This window comes from Xenopus tropicalis, chromosome 1, assembly GCF_000004195.4.
Source record: "Xenopus tropicalis strain Nigerian chromosome 1, UCB_Xtro_10.0, whole genome shotgun sequence".
NCBI classification, from domain to species: domain Eukaryota; kingdom Metazoa; phylum Chordata; class Amphibia; order Anura; family Pipidae; genus Xenopus; species Xenopus tropicalis.
This window is the reverse complement of record NC_030677.2, coordinates 91101626-91123582: the sequence shown is the minus strand read 5'-3', so window position 1 is coordinate 91123582 and position 21957 is coordinate 91101626. Positions and strand designations below refer to the sequence as shown.

At 39.2% G+C, this 21957-nt stretch overlaps 1 protein-coding gene across 7 annotated transcripts in view; it reads right to left on the bottom strand.

Annotated features, from left to right (window-relative positions):
* The window catches only part of kdm4b (lysine (K)-specific demethylase 4B), a 311868-nt gene that overhangs the window by 216128 nt on the left and 73783 nt on the right, over positions 1 to 21957 (bottom strand). For 5 of the 7 annotated variants that reach the window (XR_004221360.1, NM_203733.2, XM_018091716.2 and 2 more), the window contains 1 exon segment: positions 12367 to 12560. Coding sequence is in view for 6 of the 7 variants with exons in the window: in NM_203733.2 (NP_989064.2) it covers positions 12367 to 12560 (194 nt within the window). In the remaining variant the exon portion in view is untranslated. 7 annotated transcript variants of the gene reach the window in all.

Below are 21957 nucleotides of genomic sequence, written 5' to 3'. Positions count from 1 at the left end.
TCCCGAAGGTCTGTTCCAGTATGTAGTGTTACCGTTTGGCTTACATGGAGCCCCGGCGACCTTCCAACGTACCATGGACCAAATCTTAAGGCCCCATAGGCAGTACGCAGCAGCGTACCTTGATGACGTGGTTATCCATAGCTCGGATTGGCAATCCCATCTACCTTGGGTACAGGCCGTGCTTGATTACATACGAATGGCCGGTCTGACAGCTAACCCAAAAAAATGTAGCATAGGCCTGGAAGAAGCCAAGTATTTGGGGTACAACATTGGTAGAGGGCTAGTTAAGCCTCAGCTTAACAAGGTGCAGGCAATTCAAGACTGGCCTAGACCAGTCACAAAAAAACAGGTTAGAGCTTTTTTGGGGATCACTGGTTACTACAGAAGGTTCATTGCTAACTTTGCCACTATAGCTGTCCCTCTGACTGACCTTACAAAAAGGACCAAGTCCATAGTGATCAAGTGGAACTCTGAGGCAGAACAGGCCTTTCAGACCCTAAAAAAACCTTATGCAGCCAACCAGTACTGATAACCCCAGACTTCACAAAGAAATTTATTGTGCAGACTGACGCATCCGATGTGGGAGTCGGAGCAGTACTGTCCCAAATCAGAGAGGGTGCAGAGCATCCTATAGTTTTCCTGAGTAAAAAGCTGAACATCCATGAGAGAAACTATGCTACAGTAGAGAAGGAATGCTTAGCAGTGAAATGGGCGCTGGAGGAGCTTAGATACTATCTGTTAGGCCGCCAGTTTACATTAGTTACTGACCACGCCCCCCTTAAACGGATGTGTGAAAATCGTGAAAAGAATAGAAGGGTGACAAGATGGTTCCTGGCCCTTCAGAACTACAAGTTCACAGTGGAGCATAGACCGGGGTCCCAGCTGGGAAATGCAGATGCCTTATCCCGGGTACACTGTCTTGAGGCTAGTTGTGTTCCGACCCCTACGTCGAAACAGAGGGGGAGGGTGTGTGAGAGAAATGCTGGATTAGAGGTGGAAGGTGTATATATTTCTCCCAGATTTCTCTCTTATATATACTAAGCTCCAGGGAAAGTATGTCAGCAGTGAAAGAGTGTTCTTTCACTGCATTTGGCTTTTGGAAAAGCCGGTAAAAAGGGCCCTGGAGTGAATGGAAGTGAGCGGGTGGGACTTCCATTCAACAGGCTATCCAGGTTTTGGTGAAGCCTGGCTAATTAGTGGCCTCGTTAGGCTTCAGGGGAAACCCCTTTAAACATGGTGTCTGCAGAGTGACTCACTCTCTCCTTTCCTGGGGAACTGCCTGCATGCAGTATGGAGAGAGCCGGACACAGTGAGTAACCCAACTATTTTTGTTTTTGTAGAGTTGGATGCTAGATCCTCTCTATTGCATAGAGAGGGAGCTGCTGTATGTTTAGTTAGAGCCAGACAGGCTAGGATTTACTTTTAAGTTTTGTTTTCTGATATACTCCTGTGTGCCGGTTATATGTGAATAAAGCTGATTGCGGTCAGCTTAAACCTATGTGCTGGGTGTGAACTGTTGTTTTCTGAGACCAATCTGATCCCTGCAATCTACCTAAACCCCCAGAAACTGCACTGTTTGGACGAGTTGCCTTACAATAGTTATCATGTCACCCCTTAAGCGCCTCTTCTCCAGCGTAAACAGACCCAACTTGGCCAGTTTTTCTTCATAACTGAGACTTTCCATACCCATAACCAGCTTAGTTGCCCTTCTCTGGACCCTCTCTAACTCAATCATGTCCCGTTTGAGCACTGGAGACCAGAACTGAACAGCATATTCTAGATGGGGCCTTACCAGTGCTCTGTAAAGGGGAAGAATAACCCCCTCCTCCCGTGAATCTATACCCCTTTTAATACAGCTCAAAACCTTGTTTGCCCCTGCAGCTGCTGCCTGGCATTGCTTGCTACAGCCAAGTTTATTATCTACAAGGACTCCAAGGTCCTTCTCCATTATGGATTTGCCTAGTGCAGTCCCATTAAGGGTATAAGTGGCTTGCATATTTTTACATCCCAGGTGCATGACCTTACATTTATCCACATTAAATCTCATCTGCCACTTAGCTGCCCAGATTGCCAGTTGGTCAAGATCCTGCTGCAAGGATGCCACATCCTGGATAGAATTGACTGGTCTGCAGAGTTTTGTGTCATCTGCAAACACTGATACATTACTTATTATACCCTCCCCTAAGTCATTTATGAACAAGTTAAACAAAAGTGGACCCAGTACAGAACCCTGAGGGACCCCACTGAGAACCTTATTCCAAGTAGAGAATGTACCATTAACAACCACCCTCTGTACCCGATCCTGTAGCCAGTTTTCTATCCATGTGCAAACGACTTCACTAAGACCAAAATACCTTAGTTTAGAAAGCATTTTTTTGTGGGGAACGGTATCAAATGCTTTGGCAAAATCCAAATATATTATATCTACTGCATCCCCACTGTCCAGCTTCTTACTTACCTCATCATAAAAAGCAATTAAATTGGTCTGACATGACCTGTCCTTCATAAAGCCATGCTGATTACTGCTCATAATGGCATTCTCCACTACATAATTTTGTGTGTGATCCCTTACCAAGCTTTCAAATAACTTGCCCACCACGGATGTCAAACTTACAGGCCTATAATTGCCAGGCTGAGATCTTACTCCCTTTTTAAATATAGGAATGACATTCGCCTTCTTCCAATCCGTAGGTACCATACCTGATGAAAGCGAGTCTGAAAATATCAGAAACAAGGGCCACTGTAATTCTGACCCTAGCTCTCTCAGTACCCGAGGGTGTATTCCATCTGGCCCAGGTGCCTTGTTTACATTTATCTTGCGTAACCCTTTAAGCACCATATCCTGTGTCAACCACTGTGTAGTTGGAGCTGAGGCAACTGTGCAGCTATTGGGTGGGACTTGGCACTCTGGCCCCCTTTTACTGTATACACAGAAGAAAAGAACTGGTTAAGCACATCTGCCTTTTCTGTATCCGCTGTAACCATATTGTTACTATAACTCAATGGGGCCACACCCTCAACCTGCATCTTTTTACTATTAATATACTTAAAAAACTTGTTGGGGTTAGTTTTGGCCTCGGCCGCGATGCGCTCCTCATTTTCTATCTTTGCCTTCCGGATTGCTGTTTTACAACACTTGTTATAGTGTTTATATTCATTAAATGCAGCTACTGTCCTCTCTGACTTATATTTCTTAAAAGCTTTCCTTTTTTTCCCCTATTAACTTCTTTACCTCAGAGTTAAGCCACATAAGAATCACCCTAACACTTCTACTTTTTCTTAATAATGGAATAAATTGAGAACAGTAATGATTTAATATCATTTTAAATGACAACCATTTCTGCTCTGTGTTTTTATCAGAAAACATAATGCCTATGCCTATGCCCTGAAGCGCTGCCCTTAAGTGCACACAAATGCATTTTGGGGTGTGTTTTTGGGGGTTTTCACACATTCACAGCCATTTCAGCACTCACACTTACTTGCACACACACACACAAAACACATTTTACCTAATCTACACACACACTTATGTAATTTTTTTTTTTTATCGCATCGTTTTTATTCTTGCCTGAAAAAAATGTTTTATTGCCATTGCGGATAGTGTATTCGCTAACCGCTAATTCGCTGCGCAATACCTTTTGTGTATTATTTTGGTGTTTCTACTACATTTTCTGTGATTTTGGTGCATTTTTGGGTATTTTATTGCATTTTTAGCCATTTTATTGCATTTTAAGTTATGCATAGTTGTTGTTCGCTTGACTTTGTCTGTAAAACTTATTTGCCTAAGCCAAAATACTCAAACTGTTATTCTGACCGCAGATATTAGGCAAAAAAAAAAAATGATTTTAGTGATTTTTTTTTTTTTTATCAATTTTATTGCTTTTTACATTGTTCTTTGTTACTTGTCTTTGGACATGGACATTTTGTCTGCTGCATTTCAATTTGGCATCCTCTGTACCCCACATAATTTGGTAATTCTATTCATATCGGGCATCAAACTGTTCAGTAGACCCTTGGCGTTCATATTTAGAGTGTTTTATGTTGGTACGTTACTAAATGTGGGGTACATAATGGGGCAACATGCAAGCTTTGTGACGATTTTAAGAAATGTCACAAAAACCGTTCTGTTTAGTATAGCTTTGTAATTTGGTAGTTTGCAGTAGAAAGTTTTATTTACCCATTTTTGTTTTGTCAGAATGTGTACTTTCGGAAAATATATGGTTTTCTATGGTCTTCTTCCTGTTAGGGGGTCTAATGGCACATAATACACATACCGGGTGAAAAAACTGCATGAGCCGAAGCATCTTATGTGAAAATTCATATGCACTATTTTTACTTGGGTGCCCCTGTACCCACATAGTTTGGTAAATCTATGCATATAGGGCATCAAACTGTTCAGTAGACCCCTGGCATTCATATTTAGAATGTTTTATGTTGATACGGTACAAAATGTGGGGTACATGATGGGGTAAAATGCAAGCTTTGTGACAATTTTCAGAAATGTCATAAAAATCGTTCTGTTTAGCATAGCTTTGTAGTTTGGTCGTTTGCAGTAGAAAGTTGTATTTACCCATTTTTGTTTTTGTCAGAATGTGTACTTTCGGAAAATGTATGGTTTTCTAGGGTCTCTGTACTGTTAGGGGGTCTTATGCCACATAATACACATACCGGGTGCAAAAATTGCATGAGCCAGAGTGTCTTATGTGAAAATTCATATGCACTATTTTTATTTGGGTGCCCCTGTACGGCACGCAGTTGGGCCAATATATGTATATAGGGCATCAAACTGTTCAGTAGGCCCCTGGCGTTCATATTTAGAAAGTTTTATGTTAATACGTTACAAAATGTGGGGGTACATAATGTGGTAAAATGCAAGCTTTGTGACGATTTTCAGAAATGTAAAAAAAAAACGTTCTGTTTAGCATAGCTTTGTAGTTTGGTAGTTTGCTGTAGAAAGATGTATTTACCCATTTTTGTTTTGTCACAATGTGTACTTTCGGAAAATGTATAGTTTTCTAGGGTCTTACTGTTAGGGGTCTTATGGCACATAATGCACATGCCGGTAGCTTATATTGCAGTGTATACACTTTGTATGCACTAACTTCCTTTTGGGGTCTCTAAATGCCAGATACATCGGTGATCCTATGCACAATGGGCATCAAACTGTTCAGCGGACCCTTGGCTTTCATATTTAGGGTGTGTTTTCTTGGTACCTAATGTTATGTGGGATATAAGGTGCTTGAAAGTGGAAGATTTGATGTGATTTTCAGGTATTTCATCAAAACTGGCAATTTTGGGAAAGCGTTGCGACTCTGCAGTTTGGAGTAGAAAGACATGGGTACCAATTTTGAATTCACCCGAATGTGTACTTTCCAAAAATATATATGTACTAACTTCCTTTTGGGGTTTCTTAATTCCAGATACATCAGTGATCTTATGCACAATGGGCATCAAACCGTTCAGTGGACCCTTAGCTTTCATATTTAGGATGTGTTTTCTTGGTACCTAATATTATGTGGGAGATATGATGCTTGAAAGTGGAAGATTTGAGGCAATTTTTTAGAATTTTTAGAATTTTTTTTTATAGAAAATGCTAAATTCAGTAAAGCATTGCTGTCTGGTACTTAGGAGTTGGAAGACATAGTTACCCATTTCGGATTCGTCAGAATGTGTACTTTTCAAAAATGTATGGTTTCCTAGGGTAAACCTAATGTTTCAGGATTTTTGGCTTTGGAATCTAAAGTATGCCGTATTCTGCTATAATGCTTTGAAAATTTAGTAATTTACTGCTGGGAGTTTTTGATCTATAGAAGTCAGAAATCTCAATAAAACTATACATATCAGGTATTGGCAGGTTCCGGAGACATGAGGCTTTCCAAATCAGTTGAATTTTTGTCCATAAAATAAAATATGTTTCTGGTATAAATTCTTTTTTGTTTTGTATTTCAAGCTCTAAATCTTGTTCCAGAAGTGGAAATACACAAAAACTTTTGGAAACTTTTGGAAAGCTCAGGTTCTCCCGAAAAAAACAATATATAGTTTGCCTACCTAAACTTAACCCTGCCCCCAGTAAAAGCCCCTAAATTGAGAGAGCACAGAATGTTTACAAAACGTCTGGCACTGAGGGGAACCGAAATGTCAAATTCTGCTGCCACTTAAAGGGTTAAAGGACATGTAAACCCCATACACAAAAATGAAATCAGTGAACAGCCTCTTTTAAATCTTTTAATACCTGCCACACTGGTTGTCCAGAGGTTAATAGTTAGGCTGTAACATCCCCTTAATCACTTAGATTTGCTTCTCCTCCTTTAACCCACTCGGCCCCTCCCTCAGGTATTTGCTTTGGCTGTTGGCTTTCGGGCATGTTCAGTTGTTTTCAGCTCTGATTACAAAACACGCCCCTCAGCTCTTAGCTGTCTTCTTCAGTTTTTTACTCTTGAGCTCAGCTTTACCATTACAGTGCTCAAACAAAGCAGAACTTTTATCAGAGACAGTTCTGCCTGTGTGAGCCTGTATTTTTGATGAAATGTATGCTGAATAAGTGCCTGTGTATGCTGCTTTTAAGTTACATTTAAATGTAACTGATTATGTATCAGAGGAAAAATGGCCACCGGGTGAAAGCTGCTATTTGCTTTAGGAAAATGTGATGGTGCTGGCAAGCAGAGGGGATATATGCAGTACAAGTGATGCCATTTGGGTGGAGGAGATGTGCCCAACTGATATACATTGTAGGCAAATGTAGGCTTTACATGTCCTTTAAGTATGTAGGAGGGATCCCCAACCTTTTTGACCCGTGAGCCACATTAAAATGTAAAAAGAGTTAGGGAGCAACACAAGCATGAAAAGAGAGCCTGGGGATAACAAATAAGGGCTGTGATTGGCTATTTGGTAGCGCTTATGTTGACTTGCAGCCTATACGATGCTCTGTTTGTCAGTATACCTGGTTTTTATACAGCCAAAACTTGCCTCCAAGGTCAGAATTCAAAGATAAGCAACTTCTGGGGATCACTGGTATAAAGCATTTAGAGGCCCCATATGATCCATAATTTCTATCATTTCAGCTCCAAATTTCAGCAAAATCAACACATTTACATCATTTTAGGAGAGATAAAGCTGGAAAAAAGTATGCTCACCCCAGAAAGCCATATATTTTTAGAAAGTACACATTCGATCCCCCCAGTCTACTCTAATGTACCAAGCCGCAAAGCTTTCCTAAAATTGGCAATATTGATGACATTTCCGAAAATGACCTCAAAGCTGCAAATTTGCAGCATCTTATCTCCCGCTTACTATTAGGTACCAAGATAAAACAGCCTAAATATAAACCCCATGAGTCCACTGAACAGTTCGATGACCAATGTGCATAGGTTTACCTAAGGGGCCCCCAAGGTGAATATACCCCATATGATCTATCCCTTCAGCTCCTGCAAAATCAACACATTTACATTATTTTACGTGGGATAAAGCTACAAAAAAAGTAAGCTCACCCCAGAAAGCCATATATTTTCGGAACATACACATTCCCCCATGTCCAAATGAGTACACGTCTTTCTACTCTAATGTACCAAGCCGCAAAGCTTTTCGAAAATTGGCAATTTTGATGACATTTCCGAAAATCACCTCAAACTTCCACTTTGCAGCATATGTCCCACATATCACTAGGTACCAAGATAAAAGATCTTAACTATGAACGCCACTAGCAGTAAATAGTTTGATGCCCACTGTACATAGGTCTATCAAAGTACATGGCACTCAGAGACTCCAAAAATATACCTTGTATATTTCATAACTTATATTTACCTTTTTTATAGACACACTGCTAGTTTCATGTGTGGTACAAGCTGAAAGAAATTTGACCCCTGAAAACCATATATTTTTTGAAAATACACATTCGGACAGATCCAAAATGGGTAAATATTTCTTCCTATTCCAGACTAACAAACAACAAAGCTTTCCTAAATTTATCAGTTTTAATTGCATTTCTGAAAATTGGCTAAAATGTTGTAATTTGCCTCATGTGTCTTGCAGTTTTTTATGTCACCCTAAACATGAATGCCAGAGGTCTATCAACAGTTTGCATAGTTATTCCAAATATGAGATATGTACAGAACCCAAATAAAAATAGTGCACAAGGATTTTTCTCGCCTGCAAAATCAGTTTCTGCAAAAAGAGCCCCATGATTGTGTATTGTGTCGTAAGAAGAGACCTTCAAATGAAAAATAGTGCATAGGAATTTTCTCAGGGGCCAACTCAGCTTCTGCAAACAAGACTCCTTGCTGACCCCAGAAAATCATATATTTTTGGAAAGTACACATTCTTACAAATCCATGTGTAAAGACACCATTCTACAAGTACCAGGCTGCAGTTTCCTAAAAATAGTGGTTTTTATGCCATTTTTGAAAATCGCTTAAAAATAAAAAAACAGAAAAAAAGTATGTGTGTGAATGCATGTGTGAAAATATGTACAAAAAAGTGTGAAAAGCAGAAAAAAAAGCTACAGTTAGTAAAAGGTGCAGCAGGAAGTGCATGGGCGGGCACTGGGGGGGCTGAAGGATGAAGCACTAACAGCAGATACGTGGGCAATCGTGTCTGCTGTTGGCAGTAGCCTTGGCTTGTTGTTCAGGGGGTTGGGGGCACACCTGACAAAGCCTTTACTGCAAAAAACATAGGTGCTATGTGCTTTGTGGGTATAGCCTTTTTCCTGCAAGAACATAGTACCTTCATGCTTGGCAGGGAAAGGGTTAATTGAGCAGTCCCAAAGCAATCAGAGATTTAGACATATTTAAAACAGAATTAGACAAAAATATCCCCAACTAATACAGCTAGGGAAAAAAAATCTTCATTTCACCAGTGGTCAGCAAAGTTTCTCAAACTTAATAAAATAAGGAGGTTTTTGGCAGAGAGCCCAGAATACTTCACTTCTGTTCATAGATGGAATCGTAAAAAGCTAATGAAATGTGTTCACACTTTACAAAACCTGCCAAATGTTGTTAAATGATCGTGGTATTTAGGGGGTGTGGTCAAAAATTTCTGCTGCACTAAGCTCAGCATCTCTTTTTGTGGTATGGTATGGGTGCCTATATATAAATATGGCCCTGCCAGTGGCCACCCCAACTTAATCTACCATAAAACTTGTCTCACTAGACTAAGGGCTTTATAAGCATGACCAACATTAAATTACAGTTTTCCTTTAATACTGTTATTTTTTTTCTAATTTCCAAAATAGGGAGGGAAATTTAACATGCTAACCTCATGATAGATAGCCCCGTAGGGTGTTTCAATTGTAACCACAGCAGTGGGATAGCCTTAAACATCCCCATGCATACACATTACCTCTATGCAGTGTCTTTTTAACTTACAGTTGTTTACATGGTTGGTATGAATTAGGCTGAATATAGTGTAAGCCTAATACTGCATCCAACTATTTTTATTTCACACAATATTCCTTCAATCACTGAAATAGTTCACACTAAGATTACCATCCGTCCCCGAGTGCTGGGGATCGGGCCTATTTCGGAGCTGCCGAAGGAATGTGCTTGTGCCTCTTTTTCTCACATCACAGTTGTCTTCCCCTACCCCGATGCCCTCCTGCACAGAACATTTTTTTTTAACTACTTAGAAAATAACAAATAAACAAACAAATACAAATTTATTGCAAAGGTGATAACTATATTGGCTAACAATAAAAATGCATTGCAAGCTTTCAGAGCACTAAGGATCCTCTTTCAGGCAAAATCTATCTTGTGTACTATGCTGCTCAGACTGCAACAAACTTACCTCTTTTCACAACCTTTTAATGACTAACTCCTTTAACTTGCATTGTCTGTAGAAGCAAGCCAGGTTTCAGTCATTGCATCACCTGCTGCTCTGTCCTATGGGGTTCTACACCTAACTCGCACTCCCAAACCTCGAAACAGAGCAGAGGGTTGGGTAGGATTCCTTCTCTCTTCCCGCTCTATATTTATAGTTCTTTTACATAACTGTTAATACAACTAATGACCCCACCTTCATTAAAATCCTATCACTAACATCCTCCTTTGGTGCTCTAACTCCCATTCTCACTTCAATGGGAACTCTCTGGAACTTTTATTTTTATTAAATCCTGCTCAACTTCCAACCTTACTAACTCTCTTTTCCTCCTCTCTGACAATCTGCTCACCTCCACACCCTCTGCAGTTCCCCAAACATGCACATACCAAGATCTTCAAACACTAGACATATCATCTTTATTCTATCTTTAACTCTACTCTGTCATAATTATGCTCTCTCTGTCTATTATAACACGCTCACCATTACCCTTAATGAGCTTAATTCTCCCAAAAATGTATTAGAACCCAAAACAGCTCCAACCTTGGCACACACCTCATACCAAAGCTCTCCAAAGATGTGTACTTCACGTATACTTAAGTGTAGCTGGCACAATCCCACTCAAAAACACACTTCTGCAGCTACAATAATACCAGCCAGTGCCAATTTAAACAAACCTACTTTACTTCACTCTACTCAACTCACTCTATAAATAATCTGCACAACTTTTCTGCTGAGCAAAGTAAGACAAAAATTGAAACACGAAAATTGAATTTTAAATATATTCCTTCTAAATACTTTTATTAAGATATTAATCATTACTAGTACTTATACTATTGAAATTTTGCTATAATGTACTGGCTAATAAAAGTATTTAGAGAGGATATTTTGAATGTAAAAAATGTGTGTTACACTTGAACTACACAACAAATTACAGACAGAGAAAGAGAATATCATACAGCATCCTGAATATCAATATAAATAACCAACAAATTTACCAGTGAAACAAACAACCATTTATTGGCTCAAATTGTTAACAAAAATTCAAAAAACAAATCATACTATACCAAACAGGTGCTTCCCAGTGCCTCATGGACCCCATACTCCCCCCTTCCTTATGTGTTTAGCACAATTGGGTGCTTCATCAGAAGACAATAATCAATTTGAGCTAATAAATGGTTGTTTTCATTGGTAAAATTGTTGGTTATTTACACTTAATTTAAAAACAAAATTGATACCATCGGAAGTGATATCACACAACTAAATCACAACGAGCCATACACCTCCTTTCCTCCACATCACTCTGCCTCGTCTTCTGGCTTTAGACCACAAAACTGTACAAAAACTGATCTAACCTGGCTTACTAATGACTTATCGGCTAAAGCCAAAAACTACTTTTCACTACTAATACTTTTATATCTCTCAGCTGCTTTTGACAATGTTCATTACCCTTTCTTTCTCCAGTCCTCCTATTCTCTTGGCTTTCATGACACTGCCTTGTCCTGGACAGAACTGGTTCTCTTTCCTCCACCCAACACCCTTAACCTCCCAGAGATATCTATCACAGTTATTAATTCCACAATTACCCCATCTCCCCAGGCCCGGTGCCTTGGGGTTATTCTTCGATTCTGCCCTGTGATTCACTACTCATATCCATTCACTTATTAAATCATGTCACTTTCACCTAAGAAATATCACCCAAGATGCTGCTAAAATTCTTATTCACTCTCATATCATATCAGGCCTGGACTACTGTCACTAAACTGCTTGTTACGCCCTCCTAGTGATCTGCTCCTCAGCTGCTCTCCTTATCACCTTATACACTCACATTCAAGATTTTGCACCTTCCTCTGGAATTCTCTCCCACAGTCTTCCAATCTTTCTTCCTTTGAAAGATCTCTAAAAACACATTTATTTAGAGAAATTTACCTCCTGTGCTACATCTCTCACCTTGCTTTATTTTAATTTTGCAAATTCCCACACCTTATGACTCAAGCGCTTTGATTGTAATCCCTTTTAGGAAGGGTCCTCTACACCTCTTGTATCAGTTATTGGCTGCTTGCAGAATATACTGGCACGTTATAAATATATATGTTAATAAAGAATACTAGCAATAACATCCAAAATTGCATATGTAGAGATTCACTCAAATGGCAGATGGCAATATATTTTTCAAAATTCAGGCAGACATGTAACTGTTTTATTCACAGCAGGTTTTCAACAAAACAGGGCACTTTTTATAATTCCATACAGCATACAAACAAAGCTCATTCTTCTTAAATCACAAAAGATTTGTCTATTGACAGGTCAAATATTTAGGAAATCTGTTGTTGTAGCTGTGCTACAGCCACTAACAAAAACCAATAAATTATAAATTTCACTCCTTTTTGGTGTTCTTCTCATTACTTCCCTTTTTTAACTTCCTAGACAGAAAGCTCACTTCCAGTTTCACTCCTTATTCACAGATGCTAAGTAATTACAACACCTTTACTTGTTATTGTGCCCAAGTGTACAAGCCCATATTGGCCCTTTCTCATAAAGCATTGTTGTAAAGCTTACCAGGATTTGGGCTCTCCAAAGTGCAGGTAGTTAATACTGTACAGATCCATGTCCTCAGTATGCCAGGCAAACGTAGTTTTCCACATGCCAAAATACAGGTATGGAGTGTTGACTCCTTCAATTATTATTCCACACTCATGCTCCACCATATCCAGTAAAGTATTTAATCCTGCTATGTTCCAAAGGTTGATGTCCTGATAGGAGTAAAAAAAAGTTATAAAAATCATTACAAAAAAAAAAAAAAAAAAAAAAAGAGAGATTTTGTTTTCATTCAAAACATATTACAGGGTGGTTGTATTTTTATTTTTTCATTCTTTTCTTCAACTTGTGCTCTTTAAGTGGAGCTCTGTAATTGGTGTTGAGAACACCAGAGTTAAAAACAAAAAAGTAAACAAATTCTGAGGTTTGTTTTAATGGAGTCTTATTTGTTTGTGTTTTAAGCACTATAAGTGGGATAAACCGTGAACAAGTTTGCTGGTCTGATGCACAATTTACAACATGTATGCATAATGGAAGGATTACGAAGGTCCTAACATCTGTAGTGGATATGACAAAACTGCTATTCTATAACATCAAACAGGAGAATTAAACCAGCAAGGTGCAGCACTGAGATTTATTAACAAGCTTTAGAGGAGCAGTTTGCTCACTGCAAACTGTTAGCTGGGAAAAGCAGTGATAATAGCGAAAGACCAGGCTCTCTAGTATTGGATGAAAGAAGACAGACCTTCAATGATTGTGGTAATAGGAAATTAATTATTACAAAAGGATACATTGTAACCTGTTGCCTGGATTTATGGCTGTATTTACACAGACCTTTCTGATATAGCTTACTTGGTTTTAACCTTTCCTTCTCATTTAAAAGCTGACCCATCGGTGTCAATGAGCGAAGCTTTAATCACCCTCATAATAAAACCTTGAAAGGACCCCCTCAACTGCTCCTCTTAGAGACCTATTTCCCTTATAAAAGTAGATGCCAAAATTTTACATAAAGTGCTGGCCTGGCAGTTAAACCAAGTTATTATAAAATTGGTTTCTGCCAACCAAACAGGCTTCATACCAGGCGCACCACAAATATTAAAATTTGTAGACTGTACACTAATATATTAGTATCCCACAATAACTCAGGCCTCTGGGTCATAGCAGCACTAGACAATGAGAAAGCATTTGATTCCATAAAATTGTGCTACCTTTGGCCCACCATGGAGACCCCTGGCATTGGACCTAACTTTAGAAAGTGGGTCTCAGCACTTTATCACAACCTGCTAGCTTGAATTCTTATTCTTATTTCTTACCAACAAACAAATTTCATTCCCCTTCTTGCTCAGTAAAGGCACCAGGCAGGGATGCACCCTCTCCCTCTTGCAATTTGCACTGGCCATGGAACCCCTTTCCTCTCCTCTAAAAAAAAAAAACACTTCTGTCAAGGGTCTACGACTGGGCCCCATTACTGACAGTGGCAATGTATGCAGATAATACGATCTTATTTCTGAAAAAAAACCTTATGATGCGTTGGACCAAATCTCTAATTTTCCCAATTGATCATTTTCAGACAGACAAAATTATACAAAGCCTTCTTGCAATGGTCCTTCTCCTTCAAAAACTTGGGAATTTATATACATAGAGACTTAGACAAATAACATGTAAACTTTTACATGTGCTTTCTCTTTTCGAATCTAAAATTAAGGCATGGAGCAAACTGGGATAGACTCATTTATATAAAATGATTCTGCTCCCTAAATGTACTTATATACCCAGTAGCTACTTTCGTAAAATGAAATCCTTAATGACGATATTCTACTGGGCCTCCTCAACTCCCCAGGTGGCGCTCAGAACTTTACAACACACTTAAGATTAGATTTAAGATCTAGCCACAAAATTGGTAAATGTTTGGTGGTGGGCTTCCCCTGCTACAAACAATGCAGCTGCCACTGTAGAGGTCCATGCTGTTGGCTCTTACAAGGCCCTCAATCTCCTGTTTTGGGAAACAAAGGGACATCCCCTTTCATAAAGGCAACAATACAAACATGGAAACAGCCATCTTTGGTATAACCCCCAACTTCCCCCACCTATTAACAATACCTGACCAACATCTATGGGCTAAATATAATATTAAATACATGTGCCAAGTGACGAACCATGAATAAATACTTCCCTTTAACACCAAGAAGAGTAATACAATAAAATACAATCAGAATATCCAAGGCTATTGTGATACTAATATCTACAGTTAGTATTAGTGGTTGTATATATAGTTTATGTATGTGAGTGTATAGATTTGTAAGTGTGGGTTGTGTGTGCTGGGTTTACTTGGATGGGTTGAACTTGATGGACTCTGGGCTTTTTTCAACCCTATGTAACTATGTAATGTTTTTTTGGCATATCAAGCTTAGACACGCCCTGAAAGCCCAATTAGGTCAAATTTAACTAGATACCATGCGCTGTAGGCTAGAGGACATGGCATTCAACCATGAATTAAGCAAACCAGTTTATAAATGTAATATCGCAATAGCACTAAATCGTGGTCCTTTAACATGAATCAATCACACAATAATTAACTGCAGCCTATTCTTCTCTCTCCCTGGGCTCCAAAATAGAAATATAAATATGTACAATGAGGAACACCCTGTGATTTTGCAAGTTCTCCCACTGGAGGGGTCTGAAATTCTCATTCAGGTAAAAAAAAAATTCAGGAAATCACATTGTATGATTTTTAAAGAAAGTATTTGTATTGCACTGCTGCACATAAGTATTTCAACACCTGAGAAAATCAGTGTTAATATTTGGTACAGATTACATTACAGAGGTCAAACGTTTCCTGTAGTTGTTGACCAGGTTTGCACACACTGAAATAGGGTTTTTGTCCCACTCCTCCACACAGATCTCCTCTAGATCTGTCAGGTTTCGGGGCTGATGCTGAGCAACACGGAGCTTTAGCTCTCTTCAAACATTTTCTATTGGATTTAGGTCTGGAGACTGGCTAGGCCACTCCAGAACCTTGATATGCCTCTTACGGAGCCACTCCTTGGTTATCCTGGCTGTGTGCTTCGGGTCATTGTCATGTTGGAAGACCCAGCCACGACCCATCTTCAATGCTCTGACTGAGGGAAGGAGGTTTTTGATCAAAATCTCACAATACATGGCCCCATTCATCCTCTCCTTAATACAGTGCAGTCGTCCTGTCCCCTTCGCAAAAAAGCACCCCCAAAGCATGATGTTACCACCCCCATGCTTCACAGTAGGGATGGTGTTCTTGGGATGCAACTCATCCTTATTTTTCCTCCAAACACGGTGAGGGAAGTTTAGACCAAAAAGTTCTACTTTGGTCTCATCTGACCACATGACTTTCTCCCATGCCTCCTTTGGATCATCCAGATGGTCATTGGCAAACTTCAGACGGGCCTGGACATGTGATGACTTGAGCAGGGGAACCTTCCGTGCAATGCATGATTTGAAAACATGACGGCGTAGTGTTCTACCGACCTTTGAAACTGTGGTCCCAGCTCTCTTCATGTCATTGACCAGCTCCTCCCTTGTAGTTCTGGGCTGATTCCTCACCTTTCTTATTATCAGTGATACCCCACGAGGTGAGATCTTGCATGGAGCCCCAGTCCTAGGGAGACTGACAGTTGCCTTTAGCCTCTTCCATTTTCTAAGAATTGTTCCAACAGTTGATCTATTTCACCAAGCTGCTTGGCTATTGCCCCGTAGCCCTTTCCAGCCTTGTGGAGGTCCACAATTTTGTCTCTGGTGTCTTTTGACAGCTCTTTGGTCTTGCCCATGCTAGTAGTTGGAGTCTGACTGACTGTGGGGTGGAAAGGTGTCTTTAAAGAGCTCAGACAGGTGCTACTAATTTAGATTAATGAGTGGAGTAGCGGTGGACTATTTAAAGGCAGAGTAACCGGTCGTTGAGAGACAGAATTCTTGCTGATTGCCAGGTGTTCAAATACTTATGTGCAGCAGTACAATACAAATACATTCTTTAAAAATCATACAAGGTGATTTCCTGTTTTTTTTTTTTTTTTTAAATGCCGTCTCTCACAGTGGGAATGCACCTACAATGTGAATTTCACACCCCTCCATGATTTCTAAGTGGGAGAACTTGCAAAATCGCAGGGTGTTCATATTCTTATGTTCCTCACTGTATAAATATGCACAAAAAAGCAATAATGGTGCAATATCAATATAAGCCCAGCCTATATCAAATATTATTGGGCTGGAAAATTTTCACAGCCAAAGTGATCATGTAAGTATGACTGTGACCGTGTTCCTCCACCACCCACACAGGTGAGCCACCCTACTCACCAGACCATATTAAAACTTCAGGAACCTCTGTTGTTCCAGATATGTTGATAGCGATTTCCCTTCAGAATGGAGTACCAAACTCCTCATATAAAGAAAGAAAGCAAATAGTGTTTATCCACTAACCATGATTAAGAGCATTATCAGAATCTGCCATCACTCGGAAGGCATTCCAAAGCCTCACTGCCCTCAATGTGAAAAACCACCTACACTGCTTCAAATGAAAGTTTTGTTTCTCTAATCTAAAGGGGTGGCCTCTGGTGTGCTGATTCTTTTTATGGTAAAAAAAAAAAACAAAACACCCCTTCCTGGCTATAATTCCTTCTAATGTACTTGTACAGAGTAATCATGTTCCCTCACCAGACCACAACCTTGAGCCAATGCCCTTTTTTATGCAAGGCAGTACTTTGATTTAGTACCCACAGAATGTACATTGCCTGGAATCCACAGATCCTTCTCAATTAAGGATATCCCCAACACACTACCATTTAGTGTGTAACTAAAAAAAGGGGGAAAAAAGTAAGCTTTATCAGAAAGGGCTATGTTAACACAGCCATAAGCACTCACAAGAGAAGCTGCACTAAGTCACCTATCTAAAAAAACAGGATTTATTGTCTCCTTTTTTGTAAGCATGTTCTTAGGGTACTCCTACTCTATCAGAAAAATCCTTCATTCCCGGGGCCAGAGTCTGGCAGTTTTCTCCTCTCTCCTGCTCCCACCTGCCTTAAGAATTCACCCACCCTTAGAAATGTGTAATCTGAACTATAACGGCTAGAGCTGCAAGCAGGAAGCTATGAAGACCAAGCTAAAATAGCAGCTGTTATCTTAAACTAAGAAAGCTTCTAGGGCTCTTTACTCCGATATGATAAAGCTTTCTGCAAAATAAATATAACATTCTAGGTGGCACTAATGTGGCAAATCTATTGGCAGTAAAATGCCAAAATGACTTTCCTTCTGTTTTAAATTTTTTCTACCAAAGTGCATAACTTTGCACATTTCAACATTGATGATTATTTTCCATTTTGCTGCCCACTTTTTCAATTTTATCAAATCGCTCTTGAAAATGGAAGGATCCTGCATTGAACATAGTTTTGCACAATTTAGTATCGGCAGCAAAAATAGTAAGTGTACTTTCAATGCCCACCTCCAACACAATAAACAAGATACAAAACAAAGGACACCCCTGTGGTACTCCACTAACAACAGTGTTCAAATTAGAAAATGTTCCATTTACCACCACAGTTAGAAAATGTCCCATTTACCGCCACATTGATTGTGGAATTTTTCCAACCCGATCATATTAGAAATAGGCTAGGCTTATATTTATACCACACCATTATTGTTTTTTTGCGCTTTCTTGTAGCTGGTCAACATATAACAAATTTCTCAGTTTTTTTTCTTACCACTTAAAAGATAAGATGATACCTTCACAGGTCCTGTCTCCCACCCCAGGCTACATTGAAAAACCCGAACTTCCCAGACACATGCCCAATATGCATTCATTCCCCCACAGATTGCATTAGCCTTGTCTGGCTGTGTCCTGTAATCCAGAGGTTTAAAAGAGAAGTAACACAATTTTTTTACATTGCAAATATACATTTTAAACACTTTAGCTAACTGTATAACAGACCTAAATTTAAATATGGTAAGTGGTTATTGAATAAAAGTCATTACCTTGGCTGTATAGGGCACAGCTAAAAAAGGTGATGTGGCGACTTCCTGTTAAAACCGGAAGTTAGTTTCCTGCATTTCCGAGCGTGAGGAGACTGCTTTAAAAGTTATTTATAGGTTTTTTTTTTTGTACTGGTTAGGGAGAGGGTTGGGAGACGGAGGCCCTCTTATCTCCTGCTCTGTTTGTATTTCTGTGTGAGCGGAGTGCACTGCTGACATTGTACGGGGAGAGGGAGGGGGAAGTGACCGGAAGTTTGTCAAACGAAGTGCTGCAGCCTGAGCCCTGAGAATACATGGCAATGCTACTTATTTAAAATCTACTTATGCTATTAACATTTCTGTATTTCAAATATGCTAATAAAAGTGTGTAGAAGGCATAGGTTTAATGTAAAAAAATTGTTACTGGTCCTTTAAGAAATATAGATGAATGGAGGGCAAAACATCACTAGCACAAATTTAAGTATAGGAATTTGGTGCAAAAACAACCCAAAAATTGTACCCCCATATAGGATACCAATATCAATAAATTTAACTTAGTTAAGGACTTATCACAGGCATAGTGGTAGTATTAAAAAGTAATTGTCTTTTATATAAGGCATGCAAGAAGATTAACAAAAAAATTACACTTATCAATTTTAATAAAAAAAATAGAGTCAACTTCACGTCATTAAATAAAATAATACATACATAAAAAATGTGCACGGGTTAAGAAAAAGGACACATGAGTAAGGGAATTCACTTGCCAATGATTATAATTACCCCAGCGTTTCGGCACAGAAAGCCTTTCTCAAGGGAAATCCTGATGCATAAAACAATGTGGAAGATATAAACACCCTCTTCAATTAGAATGTAAATTTTTCCTCACTACGTGCACCTGGCTTGCTTTCCGGTACTCGACATCGTGTCTGCAGACGTCACTTCCGCAGGTATGTTCCCCGCAGAGTGACACAGCCTCCTAGTCTATACAAAGCGCAATTCGTGCGCGCACATGGATACACTCCCGGAACCCTGTTGCCCAGCAACCGGCACGCTGCACAAAACTCTGCAAGTACTATAGACACACAACCAAATCCTGTATCACAGCAACCAGCACGCTGCTCTAACACTGCTGTGCTTACGGGAAACACCATAATTCTCACAGTACACTTAAAAGGGGGTTGTTCACACAAATAAACACATTATCTGCATGATCAATATACAATTTAAGAAAGCAGTAACACTATAAAGGTACATCATTTACTCAATGAGAGGCATAGCATCATTGTAAGTGCATAAAGTGATAGAAGTGCATGTGTATACAAAAAATAAATATTATACTTAAAGAAAAAAATAAGCTGACATAAATTCATCCTCAGTATATACAATGCATCACTAAAACTTCATATGCATAATCCATATTATATACAATGTTTATTCCATCTCATGTAAGAATTCATTATTTAGTGAGATAATAAATGTATTATTTATATTATGATGAAAAAAATATTGAAAAAATAATTTATATAATTATGAAAATGAACAATGAAAAATTATGTATAGTTTTCCTGGGCAAAATAAAATTACCCTTCAGGAAATAACCCCAAAATGAAATGACAAATGGCATATGAAATGCAAAATCCTGCTGGTAAAACCTATATTCCAAGACTCATGTAGCTGTGGGATTGGGTTTAATGGCACAGACAGATTTACTAAGAGTTAAAAGCAAATTCATAAAAAATGTAGGCAAAATGACAAAATCTGAAAACTGTCTGTTTAAAAGACAAATCCAAAAAAGTGGATTTATGAATTAGGTGGAAAATCCAACAAATCTATCTCCACTTTTATTTTGTCTCAATATCACCACTTATGTGAATGCCCCCCCCCCCAGTATTAATAATACCCCTCGATACAGCACCACTTTAACTACCAAGTAGAACAGTGCTGTCCAATTGGTGGCCCGCAGCCCCCCACTGTGTCGCCCCCCACTGTGTCGCCCCCCACCTGTCTGGCTGCTGTGACTGCTAACCTTTGTGTAAGCTTAATGTAACCTTTGTGTAAGCTTAAGGATTAATATCCCTACAGTGAGCACCAACTATATGGGTTTTTGCTGCGATTTCCACCATTAATGTGGATATTTTCTTAAAAGCTCTTGTGATAACATGGATGTCGTTTGAAGTGGGTGCATTTTAAAAAAAGGGGAGTCGTCAAAACTGGCTTTTATCGGCCCTCCACCACGTAGGCCATAAAAATTCCAGCCCTCAGTACCATAGAAGATGGACAGCACTGCTTTAGAGGACTACTCTGCTGTTGACATGGCTTTTGACTGAGTAGGAGTAGTGTAATCCTTTACATGCTTGTACATATAATACATGTTGTTTAAATTGTTTGTACTTTTCCTGTTCTACACTTGTATTTAAAAATAATCTCCAAATATTCATCATCAATAATAAAATTGTAATGATTCATTCTAACATACTACAATGGTTCATATATATGTAAAGCTGGTGTGTAGCCACAGGGCCGGCTATTCAAGTAGAAAGACGGGTTACGAAACAGATAAGGTCATAAGCTCTATATGATACAATACAATTACATTTATAAAAAAAAAAATGAAACTGTATAATATACATTTTATGATTATGTTGAGTTGAAAAACCCAACATACTGTTCTTTGACTTAAGTTTATTCTTCCGCCCACCATCTTTTTGTGGCGCCGCTCCAAACATCCCAATTTTCCAATTGACTCTGACAGGGAAGATTTTTAAACTGCTGCCACACTTACAGCTTTGAAGCTACACTGCCCCCCCAAACTTGAATAACATAATCATGGGGTCAACCCGAATGAAACAGCGACATTTGTTGGATGACCCCAAAGTGGGAGGGGCCAACAACAGCCAATCAAATTTTACCCATTGACTTTTATGGGGAAATTTAAACTGCTGCCAATCTTACAGCTTTGAGGCTATACTACCCAAACTTAAATCACATACTGATGGGGTCAGCCTGAATGAAAATTTCACCTATTAATTTTAATGGTTTGATGCCAGGGTTCCCAAACTTTGCACGGTCAGTCACTGGGTAACTTCGTACTCAAGGTTAGAAAAAGTGGGCAGGGCTGCCAAAAGCCAATCACATTTCTTTCATTGTTTTCAGTGGGGAAATTTTAACTGCTGCCATTCTTACATGTTTAATGTCAGGGTCCCCAAACTTTGCACAGTTTGTCACTGGGTAACTATGTTCCAAGTTTAGAAAAGTGGGCGGGCCCAACAACAGCCAATCAGATTTCACCTATAGACTTCATATGTTTACATTTAAACTGCTGCCATACTTTAAATATTAATACTAAGGTCCCCGAACTTTGCAGAGCTAGTCACCAGGTAACTGCGATTCAGTGTTAGAAAAAGTGGGTGGAGCCAAAAACAGCCAATCAGATTTTAACTATTGATTTTTAACCTGCTGCCATTCTCACGGTATTAACACCAGGTTCACTAGGGGACTGCATTTTTGGTTTTTTAAAAGTGGGTGGAGCCACCAACAGCCAATCCATTTCCACCCATTAAATTTCATTGGTTTATATTTAAACTGATGCCATTATTTAAGTCTTAATTCCAGAGTTGTTAAACTTTCCAGAGTTAGTCACTG